This window comes from Paralichthys olivaceus, chromosome 1 (assembly GCF_024713975.1).
Source record: "Paralichthys olivaceus isolate ysfri-2021 chromosome 1, ASM2471397v2, whole genome shotgun sequence".
NCBI classification, from domain to species: domain Eukaryota; kingdom Metazoa; phylum Chordata; class Actinopteri; order Pleuronectiformes; family Paralichthyidae; genus Paralichthys; species Paralichthys olivaceus.
In genome coordinates, this window is record NC_091093.1 from 1,247,375 (window position 1) to 1,271,447 (window position 24,073).

General features: G+C 43.3%; 2 protein-coding genes across 4 annotated transcripts; one reads left to right on the forward strand and one right to left on the reverse strand.

Moving 5' to 3' along the window:
* Positions 1-9,126: 9,126 nt before the first annotated feature.
* LOC138407263 (uncharacterized) lies at positions 9,127-16,362 on the reverse strand. Its single transcript, XM_069522649.1, has 2 exons — positions 10,252-16,362; positions 9,127-9,990 (listed from the first exon to the last, which is right to left on the reverse strand). The coding sequence occupies exon 1, from the start codon at positions 15,825-15,827 to the stop codon at positions 11,361-11,363; it is 4,467 nt and encodes a 1,488-aa protein (XP_069378750.1). The 5' UTR covers positions 15,828-16,362; the 3' UTR covers positions 9,127-9,990; positions 10,252-11,360.
* A 535-nt stretch (positions 16,363-16,897) lies between these two features.
* On the forward strand, positions 16,898-23,935 carry LOC138407446 (uncharacterized). 3 transcript variants are annotated; one of them, XM_069523419.1, is made up of 2 exons: positions 16,898-21,544; positions 22,112-23,935. In XM_069523419.1, the coding sequence occupies exon 1, from the start codon at positions 18,716-18,718 to the stop codon at positions 19,355-19,357; it is 642 nt and encodes a 213-aa protein (XP_069379520.1). In that variant the 5' UTR covers positions 16,898-18,715; the 3' UTR covers positions 19,358-21,544; positions 22,112-23,935. The 3 variants fall into 3 exon arrangements, 1 of the variants encoding a protein (XP_069379520.1); XR_011240859.1 differs by lacking the exon at positions 16,898-21,544 and adding an exon at positions 21,551-22,015; XR_011240857.1 differs by lacking the exon at positions 16,898-21,544 and adding an exon at positions 21,551-21,985.
* The last annotated feature ends 138 nt before the right edge of the window (positions 23,936-24,073 follow it).

The following is a 24,073-nucleotide window of genomic DNA, read 5'->3' on the forward strand; positions in this document are numbered from 1 at the left end:
TGCATCTGTATACTCCTGGATTTAGCTGTAATATGTATATGTGTATATATATATATATATCTTTCAATATGTGCCTGCATTGTATGCAAATTAAAACTAGCCCCTCTATCCTTGTTTTTATTTTTTAACAGTGTTATCTATATTAGCATCAAGTAGTATCCACGGTTCTATTGCTGATAATGCTATAATAATAATAATAATAATCATAATAATAATACTAGGGGTGAGCGAGCCCGAGCACTTGCAAACTCAGGACCTAATACAGTCGCTAGGCGGTGGGGGGGCTTGGTAAAACGGCTGTGTGCTGCATGCATTTTGCGCACCATGATCAAGTAAATGCTTCACTCCCTGCATCCATCACGCCAAACCAAGTCCACCAATCATTCTTCATGGTCCAAGCCATCAACTGCAGACCATTAGGTGAAAATTGTATGTAAATAGAACTAAAGTTGTAAAACAAGACTTACTTCCTGTTGTCAGTAGGTGGGGCTATCACTATTACTACATACAGACTAATAGATTTGTTCAGGTCTAGGCTCTGATAAAGCATGACCAATTTGAGGCCAATTGGACAATGCACAGTGCTGTTAAAAACAACCTAATTTTCAAACTGTTCAGAAAGTGATGCTATGACGAGTTAATATTGACATATGGATATTGACATATGGATCTGTTCAGGAACCGTTCAGGATTAGACTCTGATCATGTAACAGAATTTTAGGGCTTATTGGACAATGCACAGTAGAGTTATGACAACTTCTTCTCCTTTGGCGAAGGATTAACCTTTGCTGCACCTCAATGTTAACACGGTTTGAGGAAATGTCACAATTCTGAGCATGTTCTTATCACTTGTCTCAGCTTATTAGAGCTATATATTGAAAAGCAGCCAGCAGCAGTGCATAAAAGATGACAAGATCATATTACTCCTGGTCTTGGGCCCAGTCTGAATCCAGGACCTGGTTAAACCTTACACACCAGCCTGTCCACCCTGCTCTTCATCTGCCAATAAGCTTGCTGCTCCCTCACTCCAGAAAATCATGTTTGCAGTTTGCTGTCCTGGCTCCTAAATGGTGAAACAAGCTCCCCATGGACATCAGACAGCAGTAGGTTTAGTTGCATATGTAAGTACATGTAGCACTTGCAGTTTGCCCTTTTTGAGGCAAATTGTACTTACTTGATTATTGCTGTTCTGGATTTGTACCCTCATAGTTGAATGCACTTATTGGAGAGGAGAGCGCTTTATTAACCACTGTTAACAAAGAGGGTTGGTGATTTACAGTAGAGGTTTCTACATGGTGTTGTTGCTGTCTGTTTCTGTGATAAATCCAGATTTTGCTGATACCTGTCCCTTCTGTCCACAGAGAGAGAGAGTCATTGTTTCTTAGAGTGTGGTAGGCTCAGTGGTAGGTTTCAGTTTTTGACTTTTGTCTGCTGTTTGTTGAGGTTTTCTCACATCAAATGTTCATTCTGGGTTACAGTTGTAACAGGAAATGTCAATTAATTAATTTTCTGTTGGGTCAAGCAAACATGAGAATTTCTTTTAGTTCAGTCAGGAACACTTTGGCATGTTTTGCCCATTTATTGCACAAATGGGAATACAGTTATGCTTGGCACATATGGCTCCATTCTTTGGATGTTCCCTGGATTAGCCAAGCAGCACGCTAAAATGACACAGGGAATACGTGCAAAAGGAATTTGTACAGGATGTATACCATTTACCACAACCATGTTTGGGCTCAGTGCTAAAAGGTGGAGGCTGGGGTGGAGGAGGCAAGTTGCCAGCAGGGCGTGATTATATTTGATTTTAATAAATTGAATATGGTTTGATTTTTTAGGGCCCGATCGCAGACAGTTTGATGGCATTATTGAAACTGTAACGTTTATTATTATTATTTTTCAGGCAAGTGATATGCCTTTTGAGGGCTTAGACATACTCAAAAACTCATTACATTTTGCAGACAAGTCAAAAGTGGTGAAAATATACATATTCTGGAGTAATTTGAAATGGGCGTGGCAAAATGGCTGAACATCACCACCTAGAACGCAGCCCCTGAGTTTACTTTCACCGATCTACACGTAAATCGGTACACACGTGTATCATGACCAGATGAACAAAAAAAGAGCATTATGAAAAATGCAACAGAAAGTCAGCCATTTTGGATTTAGTGACCATTTTGGCCATTTTACAGGTTGTGTGTTTTAAGGAACTGTTATGTCTCGTCAATTATGTTAAGTTTATTCATGTTCATGTTTAGAGTTTTGCCATGCCTGAGTTTAGTTCATGTTTAGTCTTGTGTGTTTTGAGCACTCTATGTTAAGTTAAACTTCACTCATGTCTAGTCTCATCGTGCACTTCCTGTTTTATTTATTCATATACTGGACTTAATCTGCTGTACTGACATCACTCCCACTAACCTTGATGTCACTGATTTGCCCATCTCTGACCACAAAGCTGTACTTTTTGACATTCACACCCAACTACACAAAGCCAAAGAACAACGGACCTTCTCCTTCAGAAACATCAAACATATCAACACCACAGATCTTTCCACCCTGATCAGCTCCATGGACTCCGCCTCTGCTTCATCTGCCAGCCAAGCCACACCCTCTCACCAATCTAACACAGCTTCTCCTCATCACCTGCAATCAGCCCAATACATATTCACCAGCTCCACTCTCAGTCAGTGCCAGATTGTTCTACGCCTTCATGCAAGACTTTCCAGCAGTTATCTCCGGACTGATTCTCTGTTGCCGACCCTGCCTGTCCCTGACTAACCTGCCTCGTCCGAAACCTGGTAATCACCCCTGCCTTCTGTCCCTGACCAAGTCTTCTGCCTTTTGCTGTATGTATTGCCTGCCACCTGATCTGCTGAGAGCTGTGAATATAGACTGTTACCAACTGTCCATGCTTGTTGTGCTGCATTTGGGTTCGAACCATATCCGTTACACCATCAATACAAGAACGCCCTCACCACTGCCAAATCTTCATACTTCTCGAACTTCATCAACACTGGTACAGGTAACAACAGACTCGTTTTCTCAAGAGTTAGCCACATACTTCAGCCCCCTAAAAACCTCCCTTCAGACATCTCTACCGATCAGTGCACTGCCTTCCTGGACTTCTTCAACTCCAAAATCAACACCATTCCCCACAACTGGCCTCATCTTGCACCCCCTCAAACGACCCACCTTGTACGATAACCATTGACCAACCTCTCATCAGCTCCCTCTCCAACTTCACCCCAGTATCAGAGCACACCATCTCGGAAATCATCCTAAAAGCCAAAACCACCACCTGTCAGCTCGATCCTATTCCCACCTCCCTTGTCAAAACCTGTCTGCCGTCCATTTCTCCCATGATCACCAACATTATTAACTCCTCCCTCATCACTGGTACTGTACCCCCCACTCTCAAACTGGCTGCCATCACACCCATCCTGAAAAAACCCGGTGCTGACCCAGCTGTCCTTAACAATTACCGGCCCATCTGTAATCTCCCCTTCATCTCCAAAACACTTGAAAGGGTGGTTGCCGCACAATTACAGTCCCAACTCGACACAAACAACCTCCATGAACCATTCCAATCCGGCTTCTGTCCAAAACATAGCACCGAAACAGCCCTGGTCAAAATCACTAACGACCTCCTCTGTGCAGCTGACTCTGGACTACTCACTATTCTCATCCTCCTCGACCTCAGTGCAGCATTCGATACCATCTCCCACCCTCTGCTCCTGGACCGCCTGGCTGGCATTGGGATCACTGGAGCTGCACTCTCCTGGTTCAAATCTTACCTCACTGACCGCCAACAATTTGTGCAACTAAGGAACCACAAGTCTGGGTGTTCCGGTGTTTCACTGGGTGTCCCCCAGGGGTCAGTCTTGGGTCCACTTCTTTTCACCATCTACCTCCTCCCCCTGGGCTCTCTCCTCCATCACCATGGGGTCAATTTTCACTGCTATGCCAATGACACACAGGTCTACATCTCTTCCAAACTCACTGCTGCCATCCCTCCCACCTCCCTCATCACTTGCCTTGGTGACAAATCCGGAGCTGGATGACCAGAAACTTTCTGAAACTGAACGGCAATAAAACCGAGGCCCTGCTCATCGGCTCCAAATCCACCCTCACCAAATCACAACGCACCCCAGCTCCACCCATCATCGTCGACGGATTCCCTGTACCATTCACCCCCCAAGTCAAGAGCCTCGGCATCATTCTGGACAGCACCCTTTCATTTGCACCCCATATTCAAAAATCACTCGGACTGCATTTTTCCACCTCCGCAACATTTCCAGACTCCGCCCATCACTGACCCAATCCAGCACCGAAATCCTGGTTCACTCATTTGTCACATCACACATCGATTACTGCAATGCCCTCCTCATTGGACTCCCCACCAAACTCATCAACAGACTGCAAATCATTCAGAACTCGGCCGCCCGGATCATCACCGGCACCAAATCATCAGACCACATCACCCCTGTTCTCATCCAACTCCACTGGCTCCCTGTACAATACTGCATCCACTACAAAAACCTTCTCCTCACCTACAAAGCTCTCTACAACCTAGCCCCCACTTATCTCTGCGACCTCCTTCATGAATACACTCCCTCCCGGACCCTCCGCTCAACCTCTGCTGGACTGCTAACCATCCCCAGGTCACGCCTCAGTACCATGGGTGCCAGAGCCTTCAGCTGGTCAGCACCCAGGCTCTGGAACTCCCTCCCCCCACACATAACACAGTCAGACTCCATCACATCATTCAAGTCCCAACTCAAAACCCACCTGTTTAAACTGGCATACTCCCTGTAACCTGACACTGTGCAGTTCACTTGTTTTTATGTTGATGTTTTCTTTTTTAACATTGTTTATGAATATTTAATCTTTTATTTTATTTTTATTTTATTTGTAAGGTGACCTTGGGTGACGTGAAAGGCGCCTCCAAATAAAATGTATTATTATTATTTTATTTTGTACTCACCTTTTCCATCTTTTTTCAGACCCTGACTTCCTCCCTTTGTGTGATTTTCCCGCCTTGGTGATCGTCTTCCCCGCCCCTGATTGGTTTCACCTGTTTCCCCCTACCTCATGTATAAATAGTCCTTGTCTCCCTTTGTCCTGTGCCAGTTCGTCTTGTTCTGTCCATGAGTGTTCATTGATCACTGTCAGGTCTAATCAAGTTTATGGTCTTTTTAGATTCACAGTTTTGTAAGTGTTTATTTTGTTACCTTTTTCATCCTCCAAGAGGGCGCCTTTTGTTGAGCACCTTTTGTTAAGAAATAAACCTTTGTTATATTCACTACTGTCACCGAGTCGTGCATTTGAGTCCACCAGCTTCGTGTCTGAGATCGTTGCACAAACTCCTCCTAGAGCTTTCATCAGATCAACTTCAAGTTCAAATGTATCGGAGATTAAAACTACCTCAATTTTTGAGTTTTCATCACAGGGTGTGATGGTAGCGTGGCGTCAAAGTTTGACTACACACCATCATAACATGAGGTTGTTGTATCTTGGAGAAGCATGGTCCAATCTACTCCAAACAAGAAGCCTGGCCTGATGATTTCTACATAGAAATCATGATTAAAAGTCACAGCGCCCCCTGGTGGCAACAGGAAATGTATTGTTTTTTGCACGTCATACGCTTTGATTAATTCTTCCTTGGCTGTTGACCACAACCATGTCAAACTTTGTCAGAAGGGCCTCAAGACATTGATGATGTAGCCACATGGAAACTGTGACTTTTTGTCAAACGCAATGATAGAGGTGTGGCATGAAACTTCAAGAAGTAGCCATGACACACGGAAATGCTGTAACTTCAGTGTACATTGTTCAATCTCACTCAAATTACATTTGCTACCACAAGAGCGACCTCTTGTGGTAGCAACCCCCACTGTTAGTTAATTGGGGCGGATGTATTAACCTGCCGGATCTTCTTTTATATGGATGCTATTGTTTTGACTGGTGAAGCTGAGTTGGTGAGTTAAGAGATGTATACAATTTGATTACAACTTGTTGAATGCTATATATATGTTCATGTATGCAGATTATACAGTGGATAATATGTCTGTGTCATTAATATTGTGGTTTTGTGTTCATTTTATGTCATTTCAGTTGATTACCTGGCGAACGGCACGGTTACTGTTCATGTGCTAGTTAGCTTAGCATGTGTTTAATAGGAATGCTTATGCAAAAATAAACACGTGAAAGACAGTAATCGGATGTCCGAGCTTGAGTGTGACACTCTTTCATCAGTTAAAAACACCCTTTATGGTGGGAGTTATTAGATTAATGTAGTTAGTTTAATAAAACCATACAATCATTGTCACAGCACCACCTGCCGGTGACATGAAGTGACATGTTTTATTCTTTGATGCACTGCTGCTTGCTACTTTACAATATACAGGTCAAATGAGCTCAGAGAAGCTATAAGAATATGGTCAAGATTGTGGCATTCCCTCAAACCATGTAAACATTGAGGTTCAGCGAAAGTGGATCATTAGCCAAAGGAGACAAAGTTGTCATAACTCCACTGTGCATTGTCCAATTGGCCCCAAATGAAATCCTATGATCAGAAATTAGCCTGAACACCTCCATTTGTCAGGGTCATAGCGCCACCTACTGAACAACGTGAAAATTAAGTTGTTTTTAACTCCACTCTGCATTGTCCAATAAACACAAAAATGTCAACCTAAGATCAAAGTCCAGACCAGCGCCACCTGCTGGGGACTCACTATGAAACCATACCTGCCTTCACATTTCTGTGGATGACCCCTAGAAAGACCCCTGATGTGAGACCCCAACCATATGCCAAGAGATACCATAAAGTTAAGGCTGCAAGAGACCATAGAGTTAAAGTCTCTGAGCAATAATCGTAAAGTGAAGTTACCCATTTAGATAAACAATTTGGTCAGTCTTCCACATACTTGCTCAAGTCAAAGTCAATTCTGCTATGTACAGGACATAGATGGAACTGAAATGCCATTTCTCTCTGATCCCCAGTGTAAACAAATATGTTGACAGAACATATAAGAATGCAACATATTAAGTTATTAGACATACAACATTGTATGCAGTCAAAAGACACACGGTGAAAAACTGATTTAGTCTGATAAAATCAGAGATAACAGAGATAACAGAGAGATGGCGTTAGCAGGATGCATATGTTTTTGCCATTTGCTGACAGCTGCGAAGAGGTGTACGGGATATTAAGAGGAAGAGGAGGAACGAGAGGAAAAAGATCTGTCCGGGCAAGACGGGGGAGAGCTATTAGAGCAGCAGCTGAAAAGGAAGAAGATGGGAGTGAAATAACTACAGGTTTGTATCTATAAAACAAATTTATATTATATTTCTATGTGATCTGCAAGTGAATAACTGCCTTTAAAAATGTAGCAACACCTCTGATAACTATATACATAATATGTAGGGATGAGGGCTGCAATGATTCTCAAACTGAGACCAAAGTTGCAGTCCAAACGTCCACTGTTTCACCGCTCCCTGCCTAACCCCTTATGATGCCAAAGTTGCAGGTGGAGTCTTGTGAGCTCTCATTATGTTATGCCTAGGCCACACTGGTGGTGGCTGTGCCTCGGTTCCACTGCATGTCGCAGCTGTCTGTTGTTTTCACTGGCAGCATAACCAATAGACAAAATAGTATAGTACCATACAATATTTTGTTATTGTTCTAGAAATGTAAAAAATTATGAAGCTTACAACCTGTAATCACTGTCATTATCACATAGCCAACAAATGTCAATCATCTTTTTTTGTACTTTTTCCTGCCTCTTGTTGAGGAAAATTTGTCTCAACATCTGCACAGACCATGACTACTACATATTCATTTATTGAGTTCTGAAGAAACTTCTTAGATGAGACGTGAAACATCTTGACGACACATCCTTTTGTCTACGTACACTTGTACATCTTCCAAAGGTTATTGCATGGCTCAAGTAAATGTTGTCAGGGATGTCAATCTCTAGGTACCTCACAATTTGATTATTAAACTATTATTGATGCATCTCGATGTACAAAAGAATTTTATTTCTATACATCATACATTTTTTATCACTGTTTGACTATTAAAAGTGTGCTTCTTCACCAGCTTCATGATTTGTGCTTTTAAAAGGTATTTTACTGTTACTGTTATGACAGACTTACTGTACAAAATAAGGTTTTCAATTAAAAAATCACAAAACAGTCAGTCTATAAAGGTGATCAGTGCTCTCCACATTGATTTGACATACATTCAGTTTAGACCTGTGTGCTGCCTTTATTGTATCAGTGTAGACATGCCTGGCCCCTGATAACCACATGCCAGGGTTACCTAACCCTATGCTTGTTTTGCGTGTAGCAGATGAACTATGTGCACATGGTGCGTAATACATGCCTCAAACTCTGAAGCAAATCAACAAACACAAAGTAAACATAGAGTTTAAGAGTTAAAAAAAATCAGCTTGAGAAAAATATAATTATAAGCGCTTAAGAGTGGGTCCCTGAGTTATGCAGGTGCTCAAGATGGATGTGGCTGGAGCCTCGGGGCTAGTGGGGACAGCACCTGGCCACGCGTGTCCACAGTTTATCGTTCCCACCGAAAAACGCACGCAACACAGCCACTTCGACTGGTTGTTGACCGCCCTTCCTAGTGACATCAGGGTTAGGAAGTGCTTGGGCCCGCTCAGTGATGCTTTGCAGCAGTAGTTTGACTTGTATTTCATTGCAGACAGTGTGAACATTAGATATTTTATGTTTTGTCTGCTCTACTTCATTTTATCTGGACATTTTGTCCTTCAGGCCTGCAACACATTTAAAAAAAAAGGTGGGATGGGCAATTTAGGGCTATGTTAAAGGAACATTCAGCAACAAGTCCAAAAGTCAGGGTCTGTCATGTTATGGGGTAGTGTCAGTGCCCTTGGCAAAGGTAGCTTACACTTCTGTGATGGCACCATTAATGCAAAAAAGTATATCGAGATTTTGGAGCAGCATAGGTTGCCTTCAAGACGACATCTTTTCCAGAGACATCTATGCATATGTAACCCTTCTGAGAGGAAAAGAGAATAGTACTGAAAAATAGTAACTAGGTTTGTTATGAAGGTTCAGACTGGAGCCACACAAACCACCAGGACACAGAAGTTGCTTGTATTTAATCTCTGTTTATTAGTTTGTCGTTTGAATTGAGGGGGGTGGTGTCACCGAGTGCCATGGTTCTAAACAAAGAAAGAAAGAAAGGAAACAAAGTAATTCATGCCTGATAAATATGACGAAATACTATTAAATTAGAATAGGCTACAATCAATCAATCTTTTAAGTTCATCATCCATTAACACATCAAACCAAAAGATTCTCGTTAAACTTAGGCATGTTAAAATACTTGAAACTTAGACATTGACCTTAACCTTAATGCATTGAAATAAGTTTAGATTTACTTACAATGAGATGAAGTCAAACACGCATGGCAAACTCAGGTGAGCACCACCAGCACACACACAGAGTCTGGAGACAAAGGAAAAGGGGGAAGGCCTCAACTGGGCCTCTATTTGTAAAGTGGGAGGAACAGTGGGAGGTGCTCACATCTCCATCTTTAGAGTTTCCTCTTTGGAGATCTCAGCCTTGGACTTTGTGACAGCCGCCCCCGTATTTGTGCAGCAAATACGTACATTTTCTTCAATCTGTGATCCCGGGAAGTGGGATCAATCTAGCAACAGGTCGTACGTATTCTCTTCCCTGCATCCTGACCTTGGCGCTGCGAACCTTACCATCCTGTCCAGGGTACACTTCAGTTATTCTTCCTACGGGCCATGATGCTCGAGGGTATTGGGGGTCAACAATCAGTACGACCTGACCTAAATCCAGGTTGTCCTTGTCCGACTTCCATTTTTGTCTGGTCTGTAATGTAGGGAGATAGTAGTGAATGAATGTTGTCCAGAAACGATCTGCCAAGATCTGGCTGTGACGCCATGTCCTTCGGCCAAGGAGTTCACTTGAGCAGTAGATTGCCTGAGGAAGAGAGGAGTCAAGCCGCCCCATGAGCAACATATTTGGTGTTACTGGATCTGGATCGGCAAGGTCAGAGGAGACGTATCCAAGGGGCTTTGAATTAAGGATGCCTTCAACTTCAACCAGTACTGTGTGCAGGACTGTGTCTGTTGTTGTTTGCTTCCCCAATGCAACATAGAGGGCTGTTTTAACTGATCTTATTTCACGTTCCCAGCTCCCACCAAAATGTGGGGCAGATGGAGGATTGAATTGGAATCTCACCTGTGTGTGGGCTAATTTCTGCCTCAAATCCGACGCCATAGCCTGGAAAGCATTTCTTAGCTCTGACTCTCCTGCTCTGAAATTTGTTCCACAATCAGAGAGGAGTTCAAAGGGTTTTCCCCTGCGTGAGACAAATCTTCTGAAGGCCATCAGAAATGTATCTGCATCCATACTGTTAAGTAGCTCAAGATGTACACAGCGTGTTGTTAAACATTTAAAGAGTATGCCCCACCTTTTTTCTGTGCGGCGGCCGATTTTTACTGTGAAAGGCCCAAAACAGTCCATGCCTGTGGACCAGAATGGGGGCTTTGACAATCGAAGGCGGGCTGGAGGAAGATCGGCCATTTTGGGAATAACTGGTTTGGCTCTCCATTTCTGACAGTCTTGACATTGATGTTGATGCTGGCGAATGGCTTGACGACCACGCAGAATCCAGTACCTCCGTCTCATTTCTCCCAGGACGCGCTCAGGGCCTGGGTGCAGTAGTTTTTCATCATAATGCTTAATAATGAGTCTTGTGACATAATGTCTGGGATCTAAGACAATTGGGTGAATGGTGTCGTGGTCAAGGGTTTCTGCTCTTCGGAGTCGGCCTCCCACTCGGATTAGGCCGAGTTCACGGTCATATTCAGGAGACAGGGGGAGTAGTTTGCTATTCCTTGGAATAGATTTCCCACCTTTAAGGGCGTTTATCTCCTCGGGGAAACACTCTGATTGAGCTCTTTGCAGAAGGTGCTTCTCTGAGTCGATGTAACACTGGGCTATGTTTGAACTGTGATCCGCCGCCCCATAAAGCATAGTCTTTGTTTCCTCTATTAAGTCATCCCAGCTGCCATACTTCTTAAAATCAGGAAGGTTTATGCCAGTTGACATCATTGTTCCACAGAACATTGACTTCCTTATTTCCTCAACTGGTTCTGGTTCAGCTGGTACAAGTGGACTGGTTGGCCAGCAGTCAGCAGTTAAGATGAGGAATGGTGGGCCTTGACTCCATCTGTGTTGCTGAGAGAGCTCCAGGAGGGTTTTACCCCGTGTTACATCATCAGCTGGGTTATTCTTTGAGTCAACATACCTCCAGCTCCTGGTGTCAGTCAGGGTCTGAATCTCAGCTATTCTGGTCCCAACACCTTGTAACGGCAGGAGTCAGAGGTCAACCAGGACAAGACTGTTGTTGAATCAGTCCAGAGTGTCACAGACTGTTGGGGAATAGTGAGCTCAGCACTGAGAAGATGAGCCAGCTGGGCACCTGCTAGAGCTGCACACAGTTCAAGACGAGGGATGGAAAGCTGGCGTTTAGGGGCTATGCGAGACCTGGCCATGATGAAGCTGACATGAATGTTCTCAACATTGTCCTCAACCCGAAGGTAGGCAACTGCGCCATAGACGCGCTCTGAAGCGTCGCAGAACACATGCATTTGGGAATCTGATGTGGCCGAGTTGATGCAGGTGGGTAGATAACAGCGGGGGAAGTGAATGTCAGGGAGATTATTCAGTTCCAGCTCCCATGCTTGCCATTGCTTCAACAGGCTTTCTGTTTTGATGATGTTATCCCATCCTCTTTCCTGTTTCCATAGGTCTTGAACCAGGATCTTTGCTCGGGTTATGAAGGGAGTCAGATAGCCCAGAGGATCATATTGACTTGCCAGCACTCTGTATATATTCCTCATTGTAGGTTGATGGTAGGTGATTGATTTAGTTTTGTAGCTCAGCATGTCTGTCAGGCAGTTCCATTGGAGACCTAATGTCAGTTCTTTGGGGTCTCCATCTCCTGAGAGCCACAACTCGCTTGTTTTGGACTTTGCATCTGGTGGAAGATGGTGTATGACAGCTGGATCATTACTAGCCCATTGTCCGATGTCAAAGCCACCAGTTGCCAGCAGAGGGCGCATCTTTTCAATGAGCGACTTGGCTTGGTGAGAGGATGGGAAACTTTGGAGGCAGTTATCAACATAAAAACATTGTTGGACAGAGTGGAGAACCTCCTCATTTCCATTACAGTGATCTTGGACATGTCTGTTGACCGCATAGATGGCGCAGCATGGACTACAGGTTGTTCCAAAGGGCAACACTTGCCATTCATACACACTTGGCTCCTGATCCAGCTGCATCCCTCTCCATATGAAACGCAATAAAGACTTGTCTTCATTCAAAAGGCGCACCTGGTGGAACATACCTTTAATATCTCCACAGATTGCGATGGGATGTAGGCGAAATCTGAGGAGAACTCCCAGCAGAGAGGGGCCGAGTGTTGGACCAGGCAGAAGACATCTGTTCAAAGTTTGTCCCATATACTCAAAGGAGCAGTCAAATACAACCCTGTGTTTGTTGTTGTGTTCAACAATGTGATGTGGGAAATACCAGATCTCTTTAGGTTGGTCTATCTGTTCACTGGGGATTTGACAAACATAGCCAGACTGCACCAGCTTATCCAGTTCCTCTTGGTATTTCTCAGACAGTTTGGGATCCTTGGACAGGCGTCTTTCTGTGGCGCAGAGACGGGGCAGGACAGCTTCCTTTGGAGCTCTAAGGACAGGCATAGTAGGGGCTCTAAGCAATGGAGTGGCATAGCGCATTACACCATCTATGTTTACTCTCACCGTCTTAGAGTTGAGAAGATCAAGGGCCAATTTATCCTGTTTTGATCTTGTGGCTGTCTTCTCATTCACATAGGGCAAGGTGTCAATCTGCCACAACCTTTCCACATTCCTGAGTAGTTCACTTTTGAAGCAGGTAAGAGCAAAGGAAACATTTGGCTGGGTTTGTATTACATTAGCTGGCCCTTGGAGAGCCCATCCAAGCCGGGTGTGCACTGCCAGTGGACCACCAGGGGGCCCCATCCGTATCTCCTCTGTGGCCGTGATTAGATGGGCATAGTCTGAGCCAATGAGAACCAGGGGACATGCATGGTCAATGGGCTGTAATGGGATACCATCGAGATGGTGATATTGCTCTTGTAGCTGCTTCAGGGGGTATGTGTGTTGAGATAGCCCAAGGTTCTCTGCCGTGAAAGCTTGATTAATAACATGTCTTTCATTCGGCTGGTTAAGAGGGGAAATTTCGAAGGACACAGATGCCCCATCCAATTGCACTATATCATGTCTTACTGTGCATAGGGAGAGGGTTTCAGGCTGAGTGGCGAGGCCCAAATGTTGGACAGCTTGGGGGAGCAGAATGGACCTATCTGCACCATCATCAAGAACTGCGTGCGTTTTAAGGGTTTTATCCCCGTTGTGTATGAGTACATTCACAACCTTCAGCATTACTTTACAAGAGCGATTAGGTTGGTCAACATAGAAGAGCTCAGAGGGGGAAGATGCAAACATCACTGTGGCCGATTTAGATATATGGAGATCATGGAGAATGGTTAAGTGAATCTCTTTACATACATTACACGGCCTCTTCAAGGTGCATTTATCCATTTTGTGTGTTCTCCCGCATTTAGTGCATCTCCCTTTCTCACTGATCCATTTCTCAATGTCGGTCATTGTGAGTTTCTTAAACTCTGCACATGAGCCAAGGAAGTGGTCTCGAATGTTACAGTAGGGACAGTAAGGTTTAGGTTTAATAGTAGAATTGGCAGTTACCTTCTCCTTGGAGTGTGCTCTCGATGTGCCATTCTCATCAGATGTTGACAACAAGTAGACAGAGGAGACTGGTCTGGAAGGCTGACGTTTTCCAGTCTGCTGTTTTTCTTGTTTGTGAAACTCCACAGCTCTCTCTGATATGCGTTTGGCCCTTGATTTCAACTGTAGCCAGGTTGAGAGGTCAAGGAGGGAATAAGTTCTGGTTGCCTGTCCAGTGAGAATGCCTCGGTTAATACAGTGCTCAATGAATCCATCTCTGTACTGTACAGGGAGTTTACTGAGGAGTTTATCCACATGGGAGCCACATCTTAATTCAGATCCTGTAGGGCCCTCCAGTGTCAGCAACATTCCCACCAGAGCATGGATAGAGAGAGAGAAATCATCAAAGGCCTCAACATCACCAATACGAATAACAGGAGAATTCAATATTGAACCAATCTCACCCTGAACTAATAGCCTTGGTTGACCATACTTCTCCTGCAGCGCTTGAAGGGCAGTAGAATATGGTCTCATATCATGCATGCAAGATCTGGCCAATTTGTGGGCTCCTGGGTGTTTAAGATGTTCCAAGAGGACCTGGTATTTGAATTGCTCAGTAAGATGGGTGTGGTTGTCAAGGAGGTTATCTAAGGCCATTTTTAACAGAGCAAAATCACTTTCTCTACCACTCTTGAACACAGGGAGTGAGGGCTTTGGTATCCCATAGGCTGAGGCCAGGACCAGATCCATAACATTGGGGGGTTGCGAGTGCACAGAACGTGGAGGCAGAGATGATATCTGCATAGGTGGTAAACTCCCTGCGAAGGTGGTTTGCACAGGGCCAAGCATGGATGCAGATTGATTGGGGGCTTGGACTGAGCTTAAAGCTACAGGTGCATGCCTAGATGGGATTTGAATAGGGGCTTGGACTATGCCTACAGTTACAGGTACATGGTGGGTAGAGAGGGACGGTAGTATGGCGTCAGCAGGCAGAGGGGGGATATATGACTGGACAGTAGAGGTGGGAACCTGGACAGGGGATAGGATTTGCTGCGCGGGCTGAAGCATAGGATGAATCTGAGGGGCAATGGAATAGCCAATTTGTGATAGTGGGGGTGTTGAACCAGCTTGAGACTCGGCATATCTCATGTTTACAGGGGCAGGAGTAAATATTCTGGAGGGAGAGAGATCATAAAGGGAAGTGGAAGCTACATGGTCATGAAGAGATGATGATGTTGGTGCAGAAGCTGGAGCAGGGTGATCATCCAAGAGGTTTTCTCTAATAAAACTTGAAACAAGCTGGGCTGCCTCAAGCTCTTGCTCCTTAATGCGGATGCGTCGATTCGTTGCAACCTTTCTGACAATTTTCTCTCTCTTCTGTTGGGCTTCCTGTTGTCTTTGCTGAGCATCTCTGGCTTCCTTGTCTATCAATGCACATTCTGTATCAAGCTCCTCATCCTCCCTTTGTTGTCTTTTCAACTCCTCCAGCTCATCTCTCCTCTTCTTTTCCTCAAGGAGGCTGGCTTGGAGATCACTTAAGACTGAAGTACTGCTGCCTCTGGAAAACCTACTAATTCGAGAGGCTGAGGGGAGACTGGAAACTGACTTGGAGCCAGTCTTACTATAAGCACCACTGCGTGGGCCATGGGACTTTATAGATGTTTGTTGTGGCAGTACATGGACTCCGTAATAGTCAGGGGGGCGTCTATGCCTCCTGGGTCTCTCTTGGCCGCTGGGCTCTGTGAGTGGGTTCTCAGGGATTGTGTAGGATGCTGATGGCAAAGGGGGAATTGATGGTTCAGGTGGAAGGGCAGGCTCTATGTGTTGAGTGGATGAGGATGGCCGAGGTGATGTTTGAGACATTACAGGGGGAGCCTTATCCATGTTAGGCTGGGTTATGTCTTGTCCACCTTGGTGTTCATCCGTGAATTCAGGAGAAGCCTGCGCTTCATCAGTGATCAGCCCATCAACCGGGTTAATGCCAACAGCCTTTGAATCAGCTGAATCAGCCATTTGAAGTTGCTCTAGTCTGTGGACATGTGGAGTGTGGCTCAGTCTCCGGCTCGAAGGACCAAATTTTGTTATGAAGGTTCAGACTGGAGCCACACAAACCACCAGGACACAGAAGTTGCTTGTATTTAATCTCTGTTTATTAGTTTGTCGTTTGAATTGAGGGGGGTGGTGTCACCGAGTGCCATGGTTCTAAACAAAGAAAGAAAGAAAGGAAACAAAGTAATTCATGCCTGATAAATATGACGAAATACTATTAAATTAGAATAGGCTACAATCAATCAATCTTTTAAGTTCATCATCCATTAACACATCAAACCAAAAGATTCTCGTTAAACTTAGGCATGTTAAAATACTTGAAACTTAGACATTGACCTTAACCTTAATGCATTGAAATAAGTTTAGATTTACTTACAATGAGATGAAGTCAAACACGCATGGCAAACTCAGGTGAGCACCACCAGCACACACACAGAGTCTGGAGACAAAGGAAAAGGGGGAAGGCCTCAACTGGGCCTCTATTTGTAAAGTGGGAGGAACAGTGGGAGGTGCTCACATCTCCATCTTTAGAGTAACCTCTTTGGAGATCTCAGCCTTGGACTTTGTGACAAGGTTCAATAACCAATGAAATCACAAGTTCTAAGATTAACTATGGAGCCCAGGATTGATCAAACGATGACGCAGGAATGAGACAAACTCAGTATACTCTTTAAGAAACAATAACGCTTCCCTATTTATTACACGATGGGAAGGATGAATACAAATCATCATCACACAAATTATCACAACTCTTACCCGGGTAAGTATAGAAAATAAAAAAATAAAATAAAGTTTTGCAGCTGCGTTTTTTCTAAAGTTCAGTTCATCTGTTTTCAGTTACTATTCAGTCAACACCGTGAAGGTGGAAAATCAGTCCCACCGCAGTGTTGCTTGGATGGTGTGTGTGTGTATGTAAAAGGATTCAGGCTCCGTGGCGTAGTATCTCTAAATATCCTCCGGGGTCTGGCTCGCCATCAAACTTCGACTGGCTCCAACATCCAGGTAGGTCCAACTCTCAATGGGTCCATCAAAAAACCTGACCTATAATAAGTAGGTTCAGAGCATTCATCTTAATTTTCTCAAATCTCAAAAAATGAATTATAGTACATAAATCATGTTAAATCCACATAAACTCTTTATGAGTAGAGAATAACTATTTTGACTGAATTACTGTTGCAAGATGGCATCACAATGTTCAGTAATAAAATAAGCAACACTCAAAATATCAGATTATGTTATTGAAATAATCCTCACTCCAAACCAACAGTATCAAAATATTCTGTGCTCTTTACATAGTAATTAGCACATAAAACAATATTAATCACCTAGAAAGAAAAATATGTAATGTGCACAGTTAATAAAATATGGCTAAATGTGCTTAGAATGCACAAATAAGGTGCTAAACACACACACAATACAGCTCAATGTGCAACAAAGGAGCAAACAAAAGTCTCATATTGCACCTTTAAAATGTCAGATCAGCGCTTCAGCATTAATATATGTTTTGTAGTAGTGTGTCTGTCTCGCGCCAATCATATGCTAACAGGTTAACTCGTTGCATTAGCTATTAGCATTTAGCACATCAAGGCGGTCGCTAACCAATGTGTTTCTCTTCCCGAGAGGTTCTTACGACTGTGCTCACACAGGTCCTGGTCGTCCTGGGAGATTTTGTTGGTAGTTTATCTGAGTTTTATCCACTATTATTGTTTTATCTTTCTATGAGTGTCGTGTTCAATGCAGCTTGCTCTCTCTCTTCCCGGCAACTTCAGAGGAAGTGAACCTGCCCCGAACAGGTCAATGGGCGGGGCTTCTTTTCTGATTGGGTGAAAGACCGTCTCCAACCAGTCTCCTTCAAACTAAAACTCTCTATAAATTATTTTAATACAGTTCTATCTCTCCTTTTAGATAAACATCTGTTTTTAATTATTAACCAAAACATAGTATTTAATGAACTGATTTTTCCACCATGAATTTCACTTTTCTTAATTAAACATCTTTGTTTTCAACATACAATGAACTAATTTACTGTTTTTACTACAGATTTTTAACCTGGGTTACACCCTCCCCTCCTGAACTTATGCATGCCTCTGTCCCTGAAACTGCTGTCCGGTAACAGGTTTGAAGGATGAGTTCAGATTAGTCCGTGCTCAGGCCTTGCAACAGAGATTGAGCAACAGATACCAGAGGGCTCTCTCACCAACACCCTGTCACCAGCCTCCAATTTAGAGGCTGTGACATGCCTGTCGAATCTTGACTTTTCTTTGCGGCGTTTTGGGTGTAACTCTCTTCCAGATGAGACATGAGTCTTTGAACGTACTGTGAGTGAAGCTTATACTCACCATCCTTCAAGGGTAACCCAAATTCCAGATGGACAGGTAGTCTCGGTTGACGACCGAACATGAGTTCATAGGGTGTGAACCCTGTTACATCACTCTTCGTACAGTTGTACTACCTTGTGTACTAAGGGTTTTACAAAGTTCCGCCACTGTGACTTGTCTTTATTGTCAAGCATTTCCAACATGCTCAGCAATGTTGTGTTGAAACGTTCGACTAGATTCCCTCTGGGATGATACGGAGTCATACAGATTTTATGGATTCTAGCGAATTTGCAGAGCTCTTTGATTGTCCATGATTCAAAGTCATGTCCTTGGTCGCTATGTAACCACTCAGGGATTCCCTAATGGACCATGGGGCACCTGGCGACGGTCTGAGCTTTCTTATTTGGCGTCGGGATGGCAACTGCATACTTCGTAAAATGATCCGTGATCACCAAAATATCCTTTGTGTTGATTCTGTCAGGCTCTACCTACAAAAAGTCCATACAAACAAGCTCTAAGGGCCTGGTGGATCTTATGTTGACCAGCGGTGCTGCCCTTTCTGGCTGCGCTTTTCTGCGGATGCACCGATCACAGGTCTTAATTTTTCTTTCCACATCAGCCGACATCTTTGGCCTGAAAAATCTGGTCTGCACCAAGTCCAACGTACGTTTGATGCCTAGTCGGCCCATATTCCTAGTCGGCGACTCTATTCTAAGGAACGTGAAGTTAGCGACACCAGCGACCACAGTTAAATGTATTCCCGGGGCCAGAGCGGGCGACGTAGAGTCCTATTTAAAACTGCTGGCTAAGGGTAAGCGTAAGTACAGTAAGATTATTATTCACGTCGGCAGTAATGACCTCCGACTATGTCAGTCGGAGATCACAAAAATCAATATTGATTCGGTGTGTACATATGCAAAGACAATGTCGGACTCCGTAATTTTCTCTGGACCCCTGCCTCATGTTTCCAGTGATGACACGTTTAGCCGCACGTCATCCTTTCACCGCTGGCTGTCGAGGTGGTGTCCAGATAACAACGTGGGCTTCGTTAACAATTGGAGAACTTTTTGGGGGAAACCTGGTCTGATTAGGAGAGACTGTATTCATCCCACTTGGGATGGAGCAGCTCTCATATCTAGAAACATGACAACGTTTGTTAGAAAGTCCACACCGTGACAATCCAGAGCTGAGACCAGGAGGCAGAGTCGCAGTCCTACACGCTTCTCTGCGCTTCTATTCAAACAGTCACCATCACAATGTCCTATAGAAACTGTGTCTGCCACCCGACCACCTAATTTCTTTAAATCAAAAGTACACAGGAGAGGGGTGATACATTCAAACCTAGTCAAAATTAACACAGCCAAAACATTAGCTAAAAACATAACTATAAAATGTGCTTTATTAAATATCAGGTCACTAAATTCAAAATCTTTACTTATAAATGATCTCATTACTGATCATCAAATAGATTTATTATGCTTAACCGAAACTTGGCTACAAGACGGAGAATATGTAGGTTTAAATGAAGCGACGCCCCCAACCCACTCTAATACTCACATTCCTCGGAACACAGGCAGAGGTGGAGGGGTTGCAGCAATCTTTAAATCTGATCTATCTATCAACCCCCGACCAAAAGAGAGTTATAACTCTTTCGAAAATCTTAGAACCAGCCTCATCCACCCAAGCCTGACGTCACATAAACCAATTAATATAGTCATCATATATCGTCCACCCGCCCCTTACTCTGAATTCCTATCTGAATTCTCTGAATTTTTATCAGAACTAGTTCTTAAAACAGATCAGATCATTATAGCCGGTGATTTCAATATTCATGTAGATGTTGCCAATGACAGCCTTAGTTCAGCATTTAAATCAATAATAGACTCGATTGGTTTCACTCAACATGTGAATCAACCGACCCACTGCCTGAATCACACTCTTGATCTTGTCCTGACATATGGCGTTCACATAGAAAATATAAGAATATTCCAACAGAACCCTCTTCTGTCTGACCATTTTTTACTTACATTTGAATTCAGAATTGTTAATTACGTCAATTCTGGACGGAAATTCTATTACAGTCGATGTTTATCCGACAAAACTGTTCACAAATTTAAAGAACTGCTCCCCTCCTCACTTCCCTCTCAGCCATGTCTCAGTACAATACAAGAAGATTATCAAAACCTTACTCCCACACTAATTGATAACTTTGTAAATAGTACTGCAGCCTCACTAAAAACAGCACTTGAAGCTGTCGCCCCATTAAAAAAGAAGAAAGTAAGTCAGAGGAGATTAGCTCCGTGGTATAATTCCCAAACGCGCGCTCTAAAACAGACATCGCAGAAGCTAGAAAGGAAGTGGCGTTCCACCAATCGCCAAGACTTCCACCTAGCCTGGAAGAATAGCCTTATAAATTACAAAAAAGCACTTAGAAATGCCCAAACCTCTTATTATTCATTACTAATAGAAGAAAATAGGAACAACCCCAGGTTCCTCTTCAGCACTGTAGCCAGGCTGACAGAAAGTCACACCTCTACTGACCCATCTATTCCTCTAGATCTGAGAAGCAATGACTTCATGAGCTTCTTCACTAATAAAATTAAAACCATCAGGGATAAAATACACCACCTCCTCCCAGTGAATAACACTGATACATTGTCTGGTCCTGAAACCATAGCACCAGATTTATGTCTAAACAAATTTTACTCTATTGATCTTCCTGAACTGACCTCGTTAGTTTCATCATCTAAACCAACTACTTGTCAGCTGGACTCTGTTCCAACTAGACTTTTTAAAGAAGTCCTCCCCCTAATTGACAGTTCCATTTTAAATCAGATTAATATGTCTTTGCTAACCGGCTACGTACCACAGGCTTTTAAGGTAGTCGTTATTAAACCTCTGCTTAAAAAGCCTACTATTGATCCAGAGGTTTTAGCTAATTATAGACCCATTTCCAAAATCCTAGAAAAAGCTGTTGTTAACCAGCTGTGTGATTACTTAGATAGTAATAGTTTGCTGGAAAAATTTCAGTCAGGATTCAGAATCCATCACAGCACAGAAACAGCACTGTTAAAAGTCACTAATGACCTTTTCATGGCATCATAGGATGAACTTGTCTCTATACTCTTCCTGTTGGATCTGTGCAGCACTACAGATCATAGGATTCTGTTACAGCGACTGGAACATGTAGGGATTAAAGGAACTGCACTAGACTGGTTTAAATCATAATCTTTATCAGATGGATTTCAATTTGTTAATGTTAACAATGCACATGCAAGTTAGTCATGGTGTTCCAGAAGGTTCTGTCCTTGGACTGATACTCTTGACCTTATATATGCTCTCCTTAGGCAACATCATCAGAAAGTAAACATACACTTCCATTGTTACACAGACCCAGCTGTTCATATGAAGCCAGATGAATCTAATCACGTAGTTCAACTTCAGAAATGTCTCAAGAACATCAAGGCCTGATTGACCCAATACTTCTTACTTATAAATTCAGACAAAACTGAGGTCATTGTAATTGGCCCTAAACATCTCAGAGAAACACTGTCTGACCAGATAGTCACCTTGGGTGGTGTTATTTTGTCTCCTAGCTCCACTGTGAGGAACCTTGGAGTTATGTTTGACCAAATTATCCTGTCTCAGAAGGATGCTGAGAAACTAGTCCACACATTTGTTACCTCTAGGTTGGATTACTGTAACTCTTTATTATCAGGATACCACAGTCAATCTGTGAAAAACCTCCAGTTTGTCCAAATACTTCCAGCGCTGGCGCGAGCAGGACGCCTATCCATTAGCTCTGTATGTGTTGTGTCGTCTTTAGCGTTTAAAGTGTGTTTTTTTCAACTTTGATTTTATTTTAACTACACTTGCTGTGTAGAACTTTATATATCCTATGGATACAATGTCTTTTTATCGTCAACATAGGACAACTCGTTTATTCAAAGGAGAAGCTGCTTGCACTACAAACAATGTGATGAGCCGGCATTGTTCACCCCATACCTGAGGAGCTGAGGAGGAGGCGACGAAGCCGCAGAGCCGGGGCGAAGGTGAAGGCTAGGCTAGCGGTTAAGCAGTGGAAGTACAAGCCCTCAGTTCCTTATCATGGGGAATGTTAACTGTCTGACCAACAAGACGGACGAGCTGGCTGCCCTTGTGAGGACCGACAGGACATTCAGGGAGTGCAGTTTACTGTGCTTATATGAACTTGGCTCACCCAGAACACACCGGACACTAATGTGGATGTACCTGGATTCACGATGGTGAAAGCGGACAGGGACTGCAGACTCAGTGGCAAACGCAAAGGTGGACTCAGACCGTATTAGAGAGTTTTCCCATGCCATTGTTGTTTGTGTTTACATCCCTCCACGTGCACATGCCGAGACCACATGTGAAGTCATCCACTTCACCGTATCAAGGCTGCAAACACAGCACCCAGACGCCTTCATCGCAATCTCTGGGGATTTTAACCACATCACACTGGACTCCAAACTACCAGACTTTCACCAGTTTGTAAGCTGCCCCACTAGGAAGAACAGGACTTTAGACCTCCTGTACGCCAACGTGAAGGAAGCTTACACTGCCACTCCTCTGCCCCCACTGGGAAAGTCTGACCATAACCTGGTCCTGCTCACACCACACTACAAGGCAAAGATCCAGAGACAGTTCACAACCACACGCTCCTTCAGGAAAGGGTCTCCTGAGGCAGCTGAGGCTCTGAGGGACTGCTTTGAATCTACTGACTGGAACATCCTGCAGGACCCACATGAGGACATCGAGGGGGGTCACCCACTGTACTACGGACTACCTGAACTTCTCTATGGATGTTACATGCTGTGACTGTGACTTTCATTCATTCATTCATTTCATTCATCTGTTTGCAGCCTAATTTAATTGCACGCAGTCCTTCATCCCCATTTCTCCCAATCTTCTACGGTCACTTTATATTTTTAATATAGTTTCTAGTTGTAAAAAACATTTTTATTTCTATAGTTACCTTCTAGTTTTTATATAGACAATTAGCACGGGTTAACTAAATTTATTTTCTATGCACATTTTCTGCACATATTTAATATTCCTGCATATTTTTAATTCCTCTGTATATATTGAAATCCTATGCAAATGTTTAATTTCTCTGTAAAAGTTTAATTTTGCTTCAATTGTTTAATTTAATTTAATTTAATTTAATTTCCTTAATTCCTCTGTACAAATTTAAATTTACTTTCATCTCAGGCCAATTTTTACGTATAGTTAGTGTGTTATAAGTTAACTCTAATGCATAAGTCAAGTCTAATGTATGTTAAATGAATGTTACTGCCACTGGATGCTGCATGAGTGCTGACAGGAAACATCTATTTGTTTTAAAAGATTTAATACAGCAGCCCCTTCCCTTCCTAACTCTTCTGAGGTCTGTCTTCGAGAACCTCTCCTCCCCCTCTCCATTCCTCAAATTGCTGTGAGGGTTCCCCCGTCCCCCTCCTCCTTACACCTCTTCTGGCTCACAAGCTGACTGTCTTCTTCCTGATGACTCCATCCTTCCTCCTCCCCAGCCTGCATCCTCTACAGCAGTGGTCTCCAACCTTTTAAAGCACAAGATTAATTTTTAATTCAAAACATAAGCCGAGATCTACCACCCCAATATCTTGCTTAAAACCCACTTAGGAGGGTCATATTTATTATTTCAGTATGAATTCATGCATCTTCAGCTCCTGCAAATATTTCACAATAAAAATAAAATTTTAATTAAAAGAATGGATTTGGGCAACAGGAACGCTGCAGTGCTTTTGTTTTGTGTTTGTGACATAAATTCCACAGAAAAACCTTCAAACCCAGGTGAAAGATCATTTTATTCTGCAGTGAAACACAAAGTTGATCTGTCTATGTCTATTT